At 38.0% G+C, this 15,098-nt stretch overlaps 2 protein-coding genes across 2 annotated transcripts in view; one reads left to right on the top strand and one right to left on the bottom strand.

Moving 5' to 3' along the window:
* Positions 1–4,349: 4,349 nt before the first annotated feature.
* The window catches only part of LOC134815651 (rap1 GTPase-GDP dissociation stimulator 1-B-like), a 42,927-nt gene continuing 32,178 nt past the window's right edge, over positions 4,350–15,098 (top strand). Inside the window, exon 1 of the mRNA XM_063824205.1 lies at positions 4,350–4,380. The gene's annotated coding sequence lies outside the window, so the exon portion shown is untranslated. The remainder of the gene's footprint in view (positions 4,381–15,098) is intronic.
* Positions 12,033–14,005, bottom strand: LOC134815435 (uncharacterized). The gene is made up of 4 exons (XM_063823969.1): positions 13,561–14,005; positions 13,324–13,437; positions 12,273–13,107; positions 12,033–12,036 (listed from the first exon to the last, which is right to left on the bottom strand). The coding sequence occupies exons 1-4, from the start codon at positions 14,003–14,005 to the stop codon at positions 12,033–12,035; spliced, it is 1,398 nt and encodes a 465-aa protein (XP_063680039.1).

Here is a 15,098-nt window from a genome sequence, read left to right as displayed (position 1 = left end):
CGGGAGGGTCATTTTTGACGTTTTTGACTAAAATTGGCTTTATTTAATTCATTTTCACTTTTTACACCTCATTGTTACCAATGATTGTGAATCATTATTGACAAACCAGTTATACCTCCGCCGTGTTTTATATTTGAGAGCTGTTGCTTTGCAGATGGCATACTGTACTTACTGGTTCGAGGATTCCGTCGTCAAAATTTGAAAATTCGAATATTTTAGACCACGCCCATTCAATATTAAAACACCTATATTTTTTTCTCTGAACATGCTGAACGCCTAATTTTTTCAGAGACGGTAGATTATCAAATGTTGCATATGATCTGAAAACATGAGGCAAAACGGATTAGAAATGACGAAGTTATCAAGCATTTTCTGTATCTCGTTAACAAAATTGACTGGGTGATTATGTGACACCGTAACACGACACCTTAATTGGGCAACCTTAACAATTCCCATAATGTTTAACGGGGTAGTTAACGGGGTCACCTTATCACGTGATTAGGTAAACCAATCACCTGATCACACGTAATGAATAAACTCGTTATGCTTCATATCTCGGTCATCTGAGAAGCTACAGTTCTAATTCTTTCAGGACAAACGTAATTCAAATGGCCAAACACAATTCAATAACATTTAGCTTGATCCGACTATCCAAACTATCAAATAAATGTGAAAATGAACCTCCATTTGAAAAAAATGAACGCAAATATTTTTCGAGTTGACAAATTCCTCGAACCAGTGGTGGTACTAAGTCATACCAGAAGGAAGTATTTCAATTGGACACTCAGTGACTGAGCTATTAAGGCCAACGTTTGCACACTGACTTTTGGCCCACCCTGTATATATATGGACACGTTCATTTGAGTTTGAGGATATTGGTAAATATAAGTGACCCTATTAAAAGGCACAGTGTAGTTGACTTTGTCACACTATGAAATTACTTAAACCCTTGATGGTTAGGATAATCGTCTCATCCTCTAGGCTAACTTTGTCACATAACGATATCTTAATCAGGTGATAAGATATCGCTTAAATACGGCCGGCACGGAAATGGTTACATTGTCACACTATAAACATGTGACGGAGTAAATATGGACCCCTTGCTGCCGTTTTTGACCAAATTTTTGAGTGTCCAGTTAATTGGATGGGTACATATGACCATTACCTACATATTTGACGACTTTTTTCGTTAGATGGTGCATTCAGGTTTACTCTGTCACACATTAAAGAAAATATGTGATTAATGTTTAGGGCACCCTGACAAGCAATGCTGAGTAGTGTAAGTTTATTTGATGGCCTGGAAGTGCTGGGAATTGTTATTATATCATATAGTCGTAAGGAATTAAAACACAGAAGGCACAACCAAGCTTACTTTGTCACATAATCTTGATAATATCTGAACATGTGTGAAATTGAACAAATAATAATATACCAGCTTAAACCCCTTATATTATACGTACTATGGATCAAACAACACTGCTAGTACCATGCACCAGTCACATAAATCATTATCAGGTGGTAATATGTTAACAGTGTCACAATTAAACTACCGCTACATGGTCAAAAATAGGGTAATTTCGTCACAAAAAATTATTATAACTCTGTTAGCTCCTTGCTGGCAAAATAACTAGTTTATCGAAATTTTTTTGATGATAAAGTTACATAGTATTCTAATAGAGGTATAGTTCTTCAAAATAGGGGCAAGACATGTTTACTTTTATTTGTCACATCAGTTATTATAAGAGTTAGGTAATCGTCACCAGATTAAAAGATATTTTTCGTAGTTTGGATCGATTAATACTTTAATATACCTGTAATAAATCCTATGCCAATTTTAACACACTATCTTGATACTGTTGGGGCAGGGAAAGTTAATTTTGTCACATTTTCAATGTCTTTGACAAATTAATCTAAATTTTAAAAATTGAGTTCTTATGTTCTGGACAATATTCTTCCAATCGTTTCTGAAAGAATGTTGAATTCTAATAGAGTTATAGATCTTCAAAATAGGGGCAAGACATGTTTACTTTGTCACATCAGTTATTATAAGTGTTAGGTAATCGTCATCACATAAACATATATTTTTTGTAGTTTGGATTGATTTATATAGGTAATAAAGCAGCCTATGCTAATTTTTACACACTATCTTGAAATTGTTGGGGCATGAAAAGTTAATTTTGTCACATTTTTAGTGACTTTGACAAATTTAACCTAAAATTGTTAAACTTAAGCTCTGATGTTCTGGACAATATTCTAATAGAGGTATAGAATATAGATCTTCAAAATAGGGGCAAGACATGTTTACTTTGTCACATCAGTTATTATAAGAGTTTTTGATTGAAATAAATTTTCGTGCACATACAGAATGAATGGTTAATAATTTAATATATATGTAGACCAAGGTCTGTGCAGTTATTATAAGAGTTATTATAAGAGACTATTTCATTCTATAATCATTGTTTTTAATCTATTTACGATTTCGTATAAATTTTTGTGACAATGTAAACATCAACTGATCTTAACTTGCATCAACTACATTGTCATCATATAAAATTTTCCCGCCTTTCAAACCAAAATCAGATATAAATTATTCGCCCAAGATTTTAAATTTCATATATTGTGACAGAATTAACCTCATTTCCCAATAACCAAGTGCCTGTATTAGCTAACTATTCAAAATAACATATTTTAGGGCTATGCTTGGTAGCGCAACCATAAAATAATGAGTTGAAAGGGTTTTTAGGACAATCACAGTAGAATAGAGGCATGGTATCATGAGTGTGACAAAGTTACCCAAATATTGCCTTGTAACCGTTCGATCCGTGCCCATTAACCAATGTTGTATCATAATTGTTAGATTGACCTAATTTACTATATTTCAGACCAAGGAATGATAATTAGACAACTGCAGTTAACTAAGTCACACAAAATGTGACATTTGAAACATTATAGTGCCTAACAACAATAGATTTTCTTTCTGAGCGGTGCATAAGGGAGTATGGGTTACGTGGCTAATGTTCAGAACTTCTGAACGTGCTAGGTTAATAGATGTCAAAATTAAGCCACTATCGTCAAAAACGCTATTATTTTTGTTTACCAATATCCTCAAACTCAAATGAACGTGTCCATATACCTTTAACAAAAATACGTGGTTGGATTGATGGCACGAGACAAAGCTGCAACCCTCCAATTTCAAATTGTCCATACTATCACCCCACCAAGGACTTACTCTCACTATCAACCCCATTTATCAAAACGTAACATGATCACTGTCATAGGGGATCTGAGATTATTTATCCCACTACAACTTGACTCTTAGTACAACTGAAGAGGAAATCGAATAGTACCATTCTGCATTACCGGTAAGGTACTATTGCAAGATCTTAGTTATTCTGGCTGTGTCTTTCCTCATGTGATTCCCTTTCGTGTTAAACACGGATTGAATAAATAGGTTCAGTAAAGTTGACTTACTTTTTCCTTTGAAATAATCAAACTAAATAATTTCTTTGTTATACTGATATCAGTCTAAAATAGTAAAATGTTGGTAATGCACCAAATTCCAAAAAAAATCTTTAAGCTCTTAAAACAGATTAATGATATGTATAATTTTATCATGCGCAGACCTTGATTCACGATGTCAATCCTTCGCATCTCGCCGATCTGCATACTGTGGTTGCGAGAAGCATTATTTGATGCGCGCGCGACCCAGTAGTGCATCGCGCTACAACGCAGACCTTAACAGCTTAATCGAAACTCTCAAACAAAATTTATTATAAATTGATTTGACAACTTTTAATTAAATATTAATTCTTAGTCCGAAATTTATTTGGCGCGGCGCAGTGCAGCTTTGCAGTAGTTTTCCATGCTACAAGCAAGCTTAATAAGGGTTTAGCACGCACCCCCATGAAAAGTTACCGGCTGGTGGTGGTACTAGAGTTGGTTTAATTTAAACAGACGGCTTGACCTCGCGCGCGACAACAAGCATGATTTGCACGCGTGGCGTATTCCAATGTTCAGGCAGCTACCACGTGACACAATTCAGCCAACCAGAGTACAGGAATCCGCAAAGTTAAAGTTGCAAACTTTTGATCGGCCCGAAAGGGGACTTTTCTGGAGATTTTGATATAACTCAACAATTATTCACCTAACCATGTCCTTTTGCGCCACTGCGGGCGCGCTTGTTTCACAAGTCAAGAGGCGCGTGAGGCGGGCGCGCGCCACTGCAAGCGCAAGGGCTCTGGATAGAGCAACAACAATTACGTTGTCTTGAATTTTCCTCCTGGAGAGGTAACGTTACTTTTAAAAGAGGAACATGTTACAAAAAACCGAAAGTCTCCAACTCTTTTACTTTCAACACTACTATATAACAAATAATTTGAGTTCAGGGATAGCATGTATTAAGGCCCCCCAAGGGGAGACGTAAGTTTTCGTTGTTTTGTTGGCTGTGAAAGCTCTTACTGCATTACCGCTGCACACTTGTGTTTATTTTAGATCATAGATATAGCTGATTTCTACTATGTCTGGTATTGCTAAGAGGCAAGGGAGAAACAAAGCCCTCTCCGCCAGTTCCAGTTCCAGTTCTACACCAGCTCAACATAAAACAAAAACTGCTAAGAAGCACACATCATCATCCCTATCAGAGTTAGATGCTTCTTCAATAGCGCCCCAGCTGGACCTTACACCACACATTGCAATGCCAGCCATCCAGCACTCCCACAGAGATAAGAGGAAATGTCCCTGCGACCAGTCACTGGAATCGTCGTGGAAACTAGACTGTGCCAAGTGTGGACAGTATTGGCATGCGAACTGCGTAGGCCTTAATGGACTAAATAGTAAAATGCTCAATGATCTCACACAATGGCCCTGTCCCTTTTGTTTTGTATCACCTATTGCTACTATATCCACCCAAGTTGACGTCTGTCACGTCTGCAGAAACACTTTATCACTACAGCAGTCAAACCTGGAAGCAGAAACAGCACTCATTTCATCACAACTAGAACCCTTAGCCAATTGTTGCAAGCTCATTAAGGATATTGACTTTGTTCAATTCAGTAACAGAATTGACACACTTGGCCAATTTGACCAACGCCTTAAGCACCTCCTCCTAAAAGACCAGCCCTGGAAATCCTTAGACTCAGATATAAAGCTCCTTTCAGACCAGTTGGCCACTACCCTGGATAAATCACCCACACCACCACTCAACACCACAATTGAAAACCTCACAACTGCCTTACAAACTCATGACAAGACTTTCCACTCACTCACCAACCAACTAAATGAACTCAAACAGCAAGTCACATCCCTATCATCAGACATGACCACCTCACCAACATCAGATCAATCTGACAAGCTCCTTGAACGGGTGTCACAAGAGCTCAGAGAGGTATGCAAGCAGGAGCTGAAGCAATCAACAGCAAATCTGCAGCATTCCGCAGAGCATCCACTGACCATCCCTGGATTACAAGAGCTCAACACCCAGGTTGTAACCCAGCTGCCCCCACACAGTCGCCCGCCTGTCTCTAAACACACTCTCGATTTTATTGATGAGGAGACAGAGAAGGATCTCATAGAACTGCTTGATTCTCGCACATCTGAGTTCAAGAATGAGAATGGACGATCTGTTCTGGCTTTTGGAGAAAGATATCACTACACTGGCACAAAATCATCACCCTCATCCGACCAACTACCAGACCAACTCCAATCACTCATAACACAACTGAACAATGATCATCCAAACTCTCCACCTGTCAACAGCATTCTCATCAATCGGTATGATGGTCACTTAAGCTTCCTTCCACAACACTCAGACAACGAACCCCTCATTCACCCCGACTCATCAGTACACACACTTTCACTAGGTCACCATTGCACAGTCACTTTCAGCAAGACTGGCACCACAGAACCCTATCACAACCAGTCTTGTCCACCACGATCACTATACACTATGACCAGGGCAAGTCAGGATTTGTACGAACACAGAATTGAACCAGGATCTGTCGACTCCGGTGTCCGATACTCTGTGACCCTCAGATCTGTTAGTGCTCTAAACCGTGCTTCTACATGCATCATGGGAGATTCGAACACTGGTGGACTTAAATTTGGACTTGATCCTAAGAGATCCTTTGGAAAGTTCCTTCCTGGAAAACAAGTCTTCGCACCTACTGTAGACCACATTGACCCATACGAATCCTGCGGCTACAAAAACACTGTCATTCTCTGCGGACTCAATGATATTAGGCAGGATAATGTCAAAACTCCATCTGACATCAAACAAGTGTTCAATAAATTTACTAGTAAAATTGCTGAAATTCAAGCTGTCAATAAAAAAACTAATGTTTATATATGTCCGCTGCTGCCAACTAAATGTATTGATTTAAATAGAAGAGTCAATTTCTTTAACTATCTGATTCAAACCCAGCTTCTCCCTTTCAACTTTGGTGTGAGACTGGTAGAAGGGTTTCCAAACTTTGCTGATGAGAACGGGCTATTAAGCCAACACTTGTCAAAAAGGTTGACGAAGTTCCAGAAACCTGATTACTTGCACCTCAATTGGAGGGGGGTTGCAAAGTTAGCAGCAATCATTAAAAATACTATTCTTCTTAGAGTTAATGGTGGTCGAGACAGACGCAGAGCTGGACGAGGGGGGAATCAGGTGGACTCCACATCATTTCGTGATATAACTGCACGCTCTCTTCCTGCTGATAAACGAGTATCTGGTGCTCCTGACGGCTACCAACCGTCATGACTACTCTAACTAAAGAGGTATGTAAACACTGCTGCAAGGGTATCTATGTGGGCCAAGCCATAGTCGAGTGTTCCGAATGTAACCATGCAACTCATCATAAATGCTACAATATTGTCAATACCGATTTATGCGGTAACTTTCTCTGCAATACATGTGTAAATCTTGCTGTCAAACGATACAACCCGTTCAAATATGATATCTCCGACGAAGAAATCGATCTAGACGATACGATAACTAAGCTCTCGCAAATTTTAAACTGTTGTTCTCAGCTTAACAGAAGTCAAATTAATCAAACTCTAGAAACTTTAACCGAAGGTCAAATGTCAATGATGTTTCAAAACATAGACGGTAACAAAAGTAATTTTGATACTACAGGGTGGGCCAAAAGTCAGTACCCATACGTTGGCCTTTATAGCTCAGTCACTGAGTGCCCAATTCAAATACTTCTTTCTGGTATGACTTAGTACCACCACTGGTTCGAGGAATTTGTCAACTCGAAAATTATTCGCGTTCATTTTTTTCAAATGGAGGTTCATTTTTACATTTATTTGATAGTTTGGATAGTCGGATCAAGCTAAATGTTATTGAATTGTGTTTGGCCATTCGAATTACGTTTGTCCTGAAAGAATTAGAACTGTAGCTTCTCAGATGACCGAGATATGAAGCATAACGAGTTTATTCATTACGTGTGATCAGGTGATTGGTTTACCTAATCACGTGATAAGGTGCCCCCGTTAACTACCCCGTTAAACATTATGGGAATTGTTAAGGGTGCCCGATTAAGGTGTCGTGTCACGGTGTCACATAATCACCCAGTCAATTTTGTTAACGAGATACAGAAAATGCTTGATAACTTCGTTATTTCTAATCCGTTTTGCCTCATGTTTTCAGATCATATGCAACATTTGATAATCTACCGTCTCTGAAAAAAATTAGGCGTTCAGCATGTTCAGAGAAAACAATATAGGTGTTTTAATATTGAATGGGCGCGGTCTAAAATATTAGAATTTTCAAATTTTGACGACGGAATCCTCGAACCAGTAAGTACAGTATGCCATCTGCAAAGCAACAGCTCTCAAATATAAAACACGGCGGAGCTATTAAGGCCAACGTATGGGTACTGACTTTTGGCCCACCCTGTATGTGTATAGATCTTCGCCGATATAACAAAAAGTTTTCCATAATTGCACTTGCTGAAACAAATGTAGGACCTGAATTAAGTAGTTTGTATCAATTAACCGAATACAATAGTTTTTACCAAGCAACCTTTCGAGAGAAAAAGAAGGGCACCGGAGTTGCAATTTATATCCACCAGTCACTAAATGCAACAATCGATAATACCCTCTCCTATGTAAGTGAAAACCTAGAAATCCTATTTTTAAGATTCAACAATGGTAACTCAAGCACCTTTGTTGGAGTTTTATACCGCCCTCCGAGTGGCAATTTTGACTTAGCGCTAAGTGAACTAGCCGACACTCTGGACAAAGTCCCCAGACACTCGTATATAGCTGGTGACTTTAACATCAATCTTCACGGCGACAGCAACAAGGTTGCTAAATATGAACACGTTCTTTACAGTCGAGGCTTCTATCCTCTCATATCTGTAATGACCCATGAAAAACCCGGCTGTATTCCTTCATGCATCGATAACATCATTACCAATGATTTAGACAACATTATAACATCTGGCACATTCAAAGACAAAATCACACATCATCACCCCATATTCTTAGCACTCAACACACACCTTGACCAGAACGATTGCAAGATTAAGTATGAACAGTTTTATGACTACTGTAACTCTAACGTAGATAAGTTCACCGACAAACTATCCAATAGTCTTGATAACACTGTAATAAATTGTTTTGATACCTTTGCTGACACATTTAACGTTGCTTTTGACGAATGTTTCAAGTTAGAAACCCCGAAATGTACAAAACGCACTATGCAAAACAATCCATGGATTACACCAGCAATTATAACTTCAATAAATCACTGTCACGAACTATACGAAAACTGGGTCAAAGCTCGCAAAGTCAAGTGCAATCTAGGAGATACTGACACAAAAGGTGGCTTCTGTCACTGCGCAGTATGTAACAAAAAGCGCAGTGAGTACTTAACTTATAAATATTATAGAAAAGAACTCAAAGTTATACGTGAAAAGGCTCAAACTTCGTACAATATGGGTAAATTTAATGAAGTTCAAGGTGACAGTAAGAAAACATGGCAACTAATCAATAAGATACGCGGCAAAGGGAAACGAGAAATTAAACCCCCGTTTGTTATTAATTATGAGAAAATAATGAACCGTAGAATTATAGCTAACGAATTTAATAATTACTTTGTATCTCTTGCCCCTAAGTTGAATGAATCATACAGTACAACCGGTCAAATTAGACTAAGTCCAATTCAATGCTTTACGGACTACTTACCAAGGCCAAATACCTCAAGTATATTTCTCAGCGATTGTACACCAGAAGAAATAGAGAAAATCATTAGCGAACTCAAGAATGGAAAAGCTAGTGACATCCCTATTCACGTCATCAAACGAACGTCTAAGATTATAAGCCCACTCCTGTCAGTATTATTTAATGAACACATGAGAAATGGAACTTTTCCAGACCGACTGAAAATTGGTAAAATTAGCCCTATATACAAAAAAGACGGTACAGAATATCTCGAAAACTATAGGCCAGTATCTACCCTAGCTGTGTTCGGAAAGTTATTTGAGAAAGTAATCTACTCCCGTTTGTACAGTTTTCTTGTGTCGCAGAACGTTTTGTTTGAGAACCAGTTTGGTTTTAGGAAGAGTCACTCAACTAACCACGCCCTTAATTACTCAGTTGACTATGTAAACTCCCATATAAAGGAAAAGCAACATGTATTAGGTATCTTTATCGACTTATCAAAGGCATTTGACACTATCAGTCACGATAAACTTCTCATAAAACTTGACAAATATGGTATAAGAGGTAACGCAAACGAGCTTATTGGAAGTTACCTATCTAACAGACAGCAGTACGTTTCAGTTTTAGGTGAGGAATCTGATAAACTCCCTGTTATTTGTGGAGTACCACAAGGTAGTGTTTTAGGACCGCTACTGTTTATAATTTACATAAACGATATCTATAACTCATCAGACCTAGGAAAATTTATACTTTTCGCTGATGACACCAATATATTTGTAGTCGACAAATCTGTCCAGAATCTCTACCAAAAAGCTAATACTATAATGAATTCTGTTTACAATTATATGAAATGCAATCTTCTCCACATTAACATCAAGAAATGCTGTTACATTCACTTTACACCAGGAAAGAAGGATGTAACTAGTAGTAGTAGTAATGGTAATGATCTTATTTTAACGTTGAATAACACAGTCATTAAACGTGTTGATGAAACTAAATTCCTCGGCGTTATTATAGATAAAAACCTTAACTGGAAACCTCATACTGCATATCTTAGTTCTAAATTAAAGTGTGAAGTCGGTAAACTCTGCCGTATGAGAAGATTTATACCTAAAGAGCTGTATAATGACCTCTACCACACCCTCTTCGAATCTCATCTAGGATATGGGATCTCAGTGTGGGGAGGCATATCGAACAATAGGCTTGAACCAATATTTAAAATTCAAAAAAAGTGCACTCGTATTCTATTTGGTGATCAAGAGGCATACAGTAATAAGTTCAAAACATGTGCTAGAACCCGCCCAATTGGATCCCAAAAACTTGGAGCCGACTTCTATAAACGAGAATCAAGTAAACCCCTTCTCAGCAGAAACAAAATACTCTGCGTGCATAATTTGTATAAGTACCACTGTCTACTTGAAATGTTTAAAATAATCAAACTTCACACTCCAATACCGATGTACAATTTATTTCAAAAGTCACCCCGACGTGATAACTACTTTATTAACCCCGCTGCAACCAATCTGTTTGTATATAAAACCTCGAATATGTGGAATAAATTCCTTAAACCCTCTAGTAAGATTGACTTCTCGTCCCCAATTGCACTTGTTAAAGGTCGCATTAAAACTATGCTACTCAATGCTCAAAAAGCTGGAAACACTGATGAATGGTCAGAACTCAACTTTGATGGAAATGACATGTGCCTATAATTAAGAACACACAAACTAGTCCATATAGATTTCATACTACACACACAAAATGTAAAATCCGGATTGGAGTATTATTTATGAGTCGCATTGTTGTAATGTATTCTGGGTAAAATTATCTTTATCCCGGTTGTTGCGACAAGTAAAAATGCTCTTATTAGGGAAAGGAGATTACTCGACGTTTCAATGTAACTACATCGTATTCATGATCTAAAAACAAGTGTTAAAAATTCAAAACGTAAAAAACATATATCTGAGGCAAAATTTGTGTACATTAATTTATTTTTAATCAATCAACTTTATCCAAAAATTCGATACAAAAAAGTCATAACAAAATTCATAACAAAACTAATTTATACGACGACAAACTTTTATAGTAAATACTGTACATTCCTAAAACTACTACTAAATATACTACACATGATACAGAAGCATGGAGTGCTACAACGGTGAACAGGTGCATGATGTGAAGTGTGTAGGTATGTATCTAGTGTGGAGTGAAAATGGCGGGAATCGTACTGACCAATGAGAAGTGTGAAACGTGGGAGCCTAATATGGTTTGATTGATGTTGTAAGGGTAGTGTGTTGAATAGGAGGCGGAAGTGTGCGTGTGTGAGATGTGGTCCCTGTACTCAGAAAGTAAACAAAACCTATAAATATCACTAAAAATCACTACATATGTGTAGACAATCCCCTGTCTGTAAAGTATAAAATATGTTACACCCTGTTTATTATGTACTTGTTACTAAAAAACGTTTGATTGTTTCTAACTCATCTCTCTTGTTAATGTTAGGTTTGAACTTCAAAATAAGCATTGCTTCTGCAATCTTTCTTCTAGCTGTGTTGCTTTCTGTTTTTAAAATCTCAAATTCTAAATTGGGTTCTGACCCCCTATGTAAACTGTTATAATGAATAGCAAAAGCTTGACTAGTGTTAGAAGGAGTTAAAGGAAATTTAGCATATCTTAGGTGCTCTCCGAGCCTATCATGTGCCCTCCTGCACGTCTCACCAATATAAATATTATTACAGATTTTACAGGTAATCTTATACACAACGTTCTTCACCTCACAATCTTTATTTTCAGTTATTAATAAAGGACAAATTTTACAGGAGTTAATAATACAGGTTCTCTTATCATACGGTCTGTTATTACACACAATATTTCTTAGTTTTCTAGCTGGGGAAAATATAACTTTAATAGGTAAATTGTTCTGTTTAATATGATTCCTAATTCTGTTACTGATACTGTCTGAGATAAAATCTAACTTAAGCACTGTTCTGTTATCCTCCCTATTTCTATTACTAATACTACTACGACGTCTGTTGGAATAATTTCTGGGTGTTTGATACCCGTTTCTAGTCATAAGACGGTCTAAAATGCTGTATGAATGTTCTCTCTCCTGAGGTCCTGACGAGATCTTGTCCGCTTCTTTATACAGGTTGATCACGGTGTTCGTCTTCACAGATTCTGGGTGACATGAATTCTTGTGAAGTGTGATGTCTTTCTGCTGTGGCTTACGGTACAAGCGGCTCGTCACAGTTCCATCAGGTTCCACTCTAAGCTCTGTGTTAAGGAATGGGATGAACTCTTGGTCGTTCTCCGGAAACTCTACCTCCCACTTGAGTTTCTTGTCAGGGTCCTGGTCTGCGATACTCTGAACAAGTGCTAGAGCTTCTTCTCTTGTTACAGCTGTGCTGGTGGCGTCGTCAATGTACCGCTTGTAGAAGTCAGATAAGTAGACCGACAAGTAATGTAAGTCAGTGTAAACCGAGCTTCTCTCAAACTTGTACACTCTGATCACTGCGCAAAATGGTCCCGGTCTCAATCCCATGAAAAGGCCATCCTGCTGTATCCACAGAGTCCCATTATACACAAAGTATGAACTAGTCAGGATGTGCAATAGGATCTCGTGAACATCAGTCAGGTTCAGTCCCATGAGATCAAGTTTTTCCCGGTGCTCAGTGGCCAGTTCTATAACGTCATCAATACAACCTTGGACATTTATGTTGGTATAAAGTGCTGAAATGTCCGCCGAGAAGATTCTCCTGCCAGCTAGCTGTTCTTTCGGAATTGCACGAAGAGTTTCCAGATGTTCAAAGAGATTACCAAGGTGACTGGGTATTTCCTTCAGTAATGGTTTGAGGATGGTTGTCACCAGCCAGCTCAATCTCTCTGTGGGTGAGTCAACACAGCTGATAATGGGTCGTACTTTCACCTGTTCCAGAGGGATGGTGTTTCTGAAACATTCTGGAGAATTCTTGTGAGTCTTGATAAGTACATATAAGACTGGAAGAGAAACATGATCCGGAACTCTGATTTGTCTGAAATAATCATCATCGAGCCCTCGCTGTGTCCATACTTTCTTCCACAATTGATTGGAGCTATCTACCAGTTGAGTGGTCATTCTTTTTATGAGTTGTGAATTCTGGATGGAGGTGGGTTCCGTAACTGTCACTGTCTGACCTCGTACCTTCCTAGTTGGGAGTATCTGCAGGTAAACTGCAGTTTCCTCTAGGTGTTTCTCCGTCAGCGTTCTATGAATATCCTTGGTGGTAACTACGAACTCTCCACACTTGTCTGAAACTGAGACATGTATAGTTCTATCCGTTCTTAGTGAATATAAGCCTTGTTTCTGTGAGCGAGTAAGGTTGTCTTTTGACTGATGGTTATTCACTAAGTTCAGGACAAAACGGTTGAAACATGCGAGTTTATCCTCAAGTTCAGGGCAAGCGGGGTCAGGGGTTCGGGTGAAGGGTGTGGGGAAGGGACAAATCCTCTTGATCTTCTTCGAGGTAGGCTCTTCTGCTTCTTCTGCTTCTTCATGATGTTCTGGAGTATTATTAGGCTGTTCTTCTGAATCCATAGACTGTTCTACTGGTTGTTGTTCAAATGCTTGCTTATGTCTGATCTTAAACACGCATTGTGCAATGTCCATGGAAACTTTGTCCTTGAACTCCTGATTAACATGTGGTGTTACTGCAAAATTAGGCCCAAGTGCAAGAACAGATTTCTGGTTATCTGAAACTGAATCACAGTTGAGTGTAGTCACGCGATCTGCTGCAGGTTGAATAACTGTCGGTGGAGTAGGGGGCGGTGGTGGATAATATTTACTGAGTAGCCAAGTAAACTTGTTCTGCAGGTTCATCTTATACTGTTCTTTAATAGAAATCTGGTTTCTTTCTGATATGGCTATAATTCTATGAAAAACGTGTTGTTCAACTGTATTGTATAGAGTGTTCTTGAACTGTGCAATATGAAGTTTACTGTCTGCGATAATCTGATACTGATAAGAAATATGTTGATTTAATGCTACTGTTCTGAGTCTGTTCCGATGATGTTGTATATTCCTAGATTGACAGATGGGAAATAATGACTGTTGATGTGAAAAACTGTTCAAAATGAAGACTGGAAAAACTTGTCGTCGTTTACATCGTTTTAAGAAATTTAGTTTCTGTTCTGCGATTTTCAACTTTTCTCCAGCTGCAAGAAATGATTTCGCCGTTCCAAAAGTTTCTCGGGACTGAATAAGTTCATGTAAAATCCGGATTGGAGTATTATTTATGAGTCGCATTGTTGTAATGTATTCTGGGTAAAATTATCTTTATCCCGGTTGTTGCGACAAGTAAAAATGCTCTTATTAGGGAAAGGAGATTACTCGACGTTTCAATGTAACTACATCGTATTCATGATCTAAAAACAAGTGTTAAAAATTCAAAACGTAAAAAACATATATCTGAGGCAAAATTTGTGTACATTAATTTATTTTTAATCAATCAACTTTATCCAAAAATTCGATACAAAAAAGTCATAACAAAATTCATAACAAAACTAATTTATACGACGACAAACTTTTATAGTAAATACTGTACATTCCTAAAACTACTACTAAATATACTACACATGATACAGAAGCATGGAGTGCTACAACGGTGAACAGGTGCATGATGTGAAGTGTGTAGGTATGTATCTAGTGTGGAGTGAAAATGGCGGGAATCGTACTGACCAATGAGAAGTGTGAAACGTGGGAGCCTAATATGGTTTGATTGATGTTGTAAGGGTAGTGTGTTGAATAGGAGGCGGAAGTGTGCGTGTGTGAGATGTGGTCCCTGTACTCAGAAAGTAAACAAAACCTATAAATATCACTAAAAATCACTACATATGTGTAGACAATCCCCTGTCTGTAAAGTATAAAATATGTTACACCCTGTTTATTATGTACTTGTTACTAAAAAACGTTT

The sequence above is a fragment of the Bolinopsis microptera genome, chromosome 5 (assembly GCF_026151205.1).
Source record: "Bolinopsis microptera isolate Bmic1 chromosome 5, MBARI_Bmic_1.0, whole genome shotgun sequence".
In the NCBI taxonomy this organism is placed as follows: Eukaryota; Metazoa; Ctenophora; class Tentaculata; order Lobata; family Bolinopsidae; genus Bolinopsis; species Bolinopsis microptera.
The sequence above is the reverse complement of the archived record's forward strand: the minus strand, read 5'-3'. Positions and strand labels throughout refer to the sequence as shown.

Bases quoted from the DNA above. Each gene is read 5' to 3' on its own strand.
- LOC134815435 (XM_063823969.1), bottom strand. From the start codon at position 14,005: ATGAACCTGCAGAACAAGTTTACTTGGCTACTCAGTAAATATTATCCA. The intron at 13,438-13,560 runs GTTTCAACCGTT...TCTCAGTTTCAG, and splicing joins ACTTGAGGATAAACTCGCAT to ACAAGTGTGGAGAGTTCGTA. The intron at 13,108-13,323 runs GTCAGACAGTGA...AGAATTCTCCAG, and splicing joins CCCAACTAGGAAGGTACGAG to AATGTTTCAGAAACACCATC.